The 3,711-nt window shown below is 45.3% G+C and overlaps 2 protein-coding genes across 2 annotated transcripts; both read left to right on the forward strand.

Moving 5' to 3' along the window:
* Nucleotides 1-671: 671 nt before the first annotated feature.
* On the forward strand, nt 672-1,400 carry TEOVI_000351000 (Protein of unknown function (DUF2012), putative; the record flags this gene model as incomplete). The annotated part of the gene is made up of 1 exon (XM_067226403.1): nt 672-1,400. One exon carries the CDS (start codon nt 672-674, stop codon nt 1,398-1,400), a length of 729 nt encoding a protein of 242 aa, XP_067082504.1.
* A 788-nt stretch (nt 1,401-2,188) lies between these two features.
* On the forward strand, nt 2,189-3,322 carry TEOVI_000351100 (protein disulfide isomerase, putative; the record flags this gene model as incomplete). The annotated part of the gene is made up of 1 exon (XM_067226404.1): nt 2,189-3,322. The coding sequence occupies one exon, from the start codon at nt 2,189-2,191 to the stop codon at nt 3,320-3,322; it is 1,134 nt and encodes a 377-aa protein (XP_067082505.1).
* Between the last annotated feature and the right edge of the window lie 389 nt (nt 3,323-3,711).

Below are 3,711 nucleotides of genomic sequence, written 5' to 3' on the forward strand. Positions count from 1 at the left end.
AGTTAGCTCTTATGGGTTGAAAGTAGAGTGAAGTTGTGGTATTGTTAACTCCTGTCGAGTCCATTTTGTTGTTGCTTCTTGTTGAGCACCACCTATTTGTTTTTCTTTGGTTCAATCATCGTTTGTTCATTATGACGAGCAGCAGGTACTGTAATTAGATCGAATGGGTGACTTTTTTTTTTGTTGTTGTCGCTTTTTTTTTTCTGTTTATATTTTTTTTCGGCCTCCTTTTTGTAGTTTACCTCATTAGCGTTTGTCAGATTGTCATTCGAACGTGCGAACGAACAGTCACCGTCATTAACGTGCTTTTTTATTAATTATTTAAGCGTTTTTTTCATTTTTATATGTTTGTATGATGTTGTTGTACGCGGGCACACGTGGTTGCATTGCCATCTGCCGTATGGGTGTTGTTGATTCATTACTTGGATTCACAGGTGGACTTATTATACGGGTTCCGTAAACTTTGTTTTATTCTCTGAGCGAGCCGTTATACATATTTATTATACTTTCACTTCGCCTTCCTCCTGTAGTTATCTTTTTTTAAAAAAAGATTAAGAAGTAGGAATAGGGGCAAATAATCAGATACTCCCTTCTCGCCTCTCCTGACGGCAGCGCGGTGATAGCACGGGTGTAGAAAATAGTATTTTTTTTTTCTGTTACGAGGGGAACTGATGTTTGGACGTGGTTGCATGCTCACTTTTATTAGCACGGCTCTGTTGCTTCTTGGGGTCGGAGATGCGGCGGATGTTAAAGACGGGCAAGGGAGTGTACAAACAACCAGTGATGACGTGTCGTATTATGGCCGTTTGAAGCTGCACCCAACCCTTGTCAATAATCCTGACTTCCACAACCCGCTGTGGCATGTTCAGGGAGGGGAGGTGATTCTAAGCAATGCTCAGCACTCATTTCGTGTGCCGACGCAAGTGGATGGTTCTTTTGTTGTACATGGTGTCCCTTACGGAAGTTACTACCTCCATGCGGAATATAGTGATCACATCTACCCAACCATTCGCGTTGATGTAACTCAGAAGACTTCCCATGGGTTAGTACGACCACTTATACGAACTTATGCAAACGAGGCGATACTCCAGCAATTACAAGGAACCGGTTTAGACGAATCGGCACCAGCAACCATTCCTTTTGTTGGAATTCACAACTATTTTGTGCCTCGTGAAGAGTACACTGTGTGGGGTTTACTGACAAATCCAATGATCATGATGATGCTAGTCTCTATGGCATTGATTGGGATGATGAATTTGGTGCCAGAGGAGGAACGAAGAGAGTCCATGCGGGAGTTCCAGAACCTACGTAAGCAGTTTTCTGGTGGAGGTGCTGACGAGATTAAGCAACCGGCAAGGCGTGCGGTCACTGCGGCGGGACACGAGAGGAAGCACAAGTGAGTGTTAAACATCTTTTCTGTTTTTTTTTTCGCTCCATATTTTCCATTGTTGTTGGTAGTTATGATAGTGGAATTTGTGGTCGGGTAGTGGGTAAGGGAACCGAAAAGAAAGAATGGAAACATTGAGGGGGTTTCTTTTTACACTCTTTTCCACATTTTCCCTCTGCTGCCATGCAGCTGCCGTCTTCCTCCTCCTCCTCCCAGATAACGTTAAAATAGGAAGGAAGGAAGGAAGGGGGCAAACAAGCAAGAAGAAGGCAGAGGTTGGGGGATAAAATAGAAGAACTCATAACTTTGTATCGCCTCACCTTTACCTGTACCTCTCGATCACAGACAAGCATATGCACTCATCCCTTAATTCACATACACGCACTTTCACACGGTGGACGTGAGCGCTGCCGGTGAATTAAGGTGGGAAGCGGAGAGTTGATATTCGAGTATGTTGTTTCTTTGTTTCGGGATTCTGCACACGGGCCGCCTCATTTGTGACAAATTGCGCTTTCAATTCATGCATCCCTCTTTGTTTTAATTTCCAATTATAATGGCAATTCGGCTCGTTTAACAAGGAAAATATAACCCCACCCATAAGGTAATATATACTCATCAGAGGAAACAACACAAGGTAATAAATTATAACTTCCGAACGAGGGCACCGCTGTGGCTATTCTTGTAATCAGCAGAGTGTGAGATAAGTGAGTCAACTTTTCAAGAAAGAAGGAAACGGAGGTACACAAACCAACTTTTTTTGTTTGGAATAAAAGTAGAGGAACTCAAAAAGAGGTAACATAAATGACCCCGTTTTCATGTCGCAAAACCAGCCTGTTGAAAGCCATTTGCATCTTTGCTTATTTTGCATCTGCAGCGCATGCTAACGAACCGGATGCGGCGCTGGAGGGTGTTGTAGACCTCGCCAGCAATAACTTTGACAGTAGTGTGGGAAAGGACGTGGCAGCGCTGGTGGAGTTTTACGCGCCATGGTGTGGACACTGCAAAAACCTCGTACCGGAGTTTGCCAAACTCGGCCGCGCCGCCGCTGGGGCCAAGGATAAAGTTCTCATTGCTAAAGTGGATGCCACAGCCCAAAAGGACCTCGCAACTCGCTTTGAGGTGAATGGGTACCCAACCATTCTCTTCTTTCCTGCTGGCTCGCAGAAGCCGGAGAAATACAGCGAGGGTCGCGAGGCGAAGGCGTTTGTTTCGTACCTTAACAACCAAATAAAGGGCTTGAACCTTTTTCTTCCCCGTGAACACAAGTACGTGATGGCGCTGGACCAATCCAACTTTGACAAAGTGGCACTGGACGAAGGGAAAGATGCGTTTGTTTTATTTTACGCCCCCTGGTGTGGACACTGCAAGCGCCTCCATCCCTCGTTTGAGAGTCTCGCGAAGGTGTACCAAAACGAAAAGGACCTCATCATTGCTAATGTCGACGCTGATGACAAGAGCAACTCTGAGGTGACGAAGCGCTATAAGGTGGAGGGCTACCCCACTCTCGTTTTCTTTCCAAAAGGAAATAAGGGCAACCCGGTGAACTATGAGGAGGGACGAACCTTGGACGATATGATCAAGTTCGTCAATGAGAGAACGGGGAAAAAACGCACCAGCAGCGGTGATTTTGACAAAACTGTTGGTGTCGATGAAACCGTCACGAACCTCATGAAGGAGATGGCACAGTCAAGCAAGAACAAGGAGGAGAGGGAACGCCTCCTCGCGCAGATTCAGCAAGCCGTCTCCCCCAAAGCTCTAGGCGAGGGTGCCATGCACTACATCCGTATTGCTACTAATGTCCTTGAGAATGGTCATGAGTATATTAGCAAGGAACACGAGCGTGTCGGCCGTCTTCTGAAGGGAAGTCTGACAGGTCCGAAGAGGGATTCGTTGACGATCCGATTCAACATTCTTTCGGCAATCAAAGGTGAGTAAATATATGTTTTGCGGATGCCAAACTGCCGAGTACGCGCATTATTCGAAGATCGATGTTACAAGCAATGAGGTGGCGAGGCACTTGGTTTGGGGTGTTTTCACCGTTGCAGGGGACATTTTTAACCGCTGCATGTGATGTCTCATTGTGCACGCACAAACTGGACTGAAAAAGCCTTTTCGTTCTTCACCTTTTTGTTTTTTTTTAAATGGCCTGCAAGACAACATATGAAAACAACCCGAGAAAAAAAAATATAAAGGTTTCATGGAAAGAAGTACATAAGAGGAAAGAGAAAGGTGTATGAAGGAAAAAGGCTAGAGGAGGAAAATGGAGTGACGGAAAGATAAAACTAAAAGGGGGAAAACGGCGCGAGAACAAAGCAAAGAGAGAG

Source organism: Trypanosoma equiperdum, assembly GCF_001457755.1.
Source record: "Trypanosoma equiperdum strain OVI genome assembly, contig: ctg_763, whole genome shotgun sequence".
Classification (NCBI taxonomy): domain Eukaryota; phylum Euglenozoa; class Kinetoplastea; order Trypanosomatida; family Trypanosomatidae; genus Trypanosoma; species Trypanosoma equiperdum.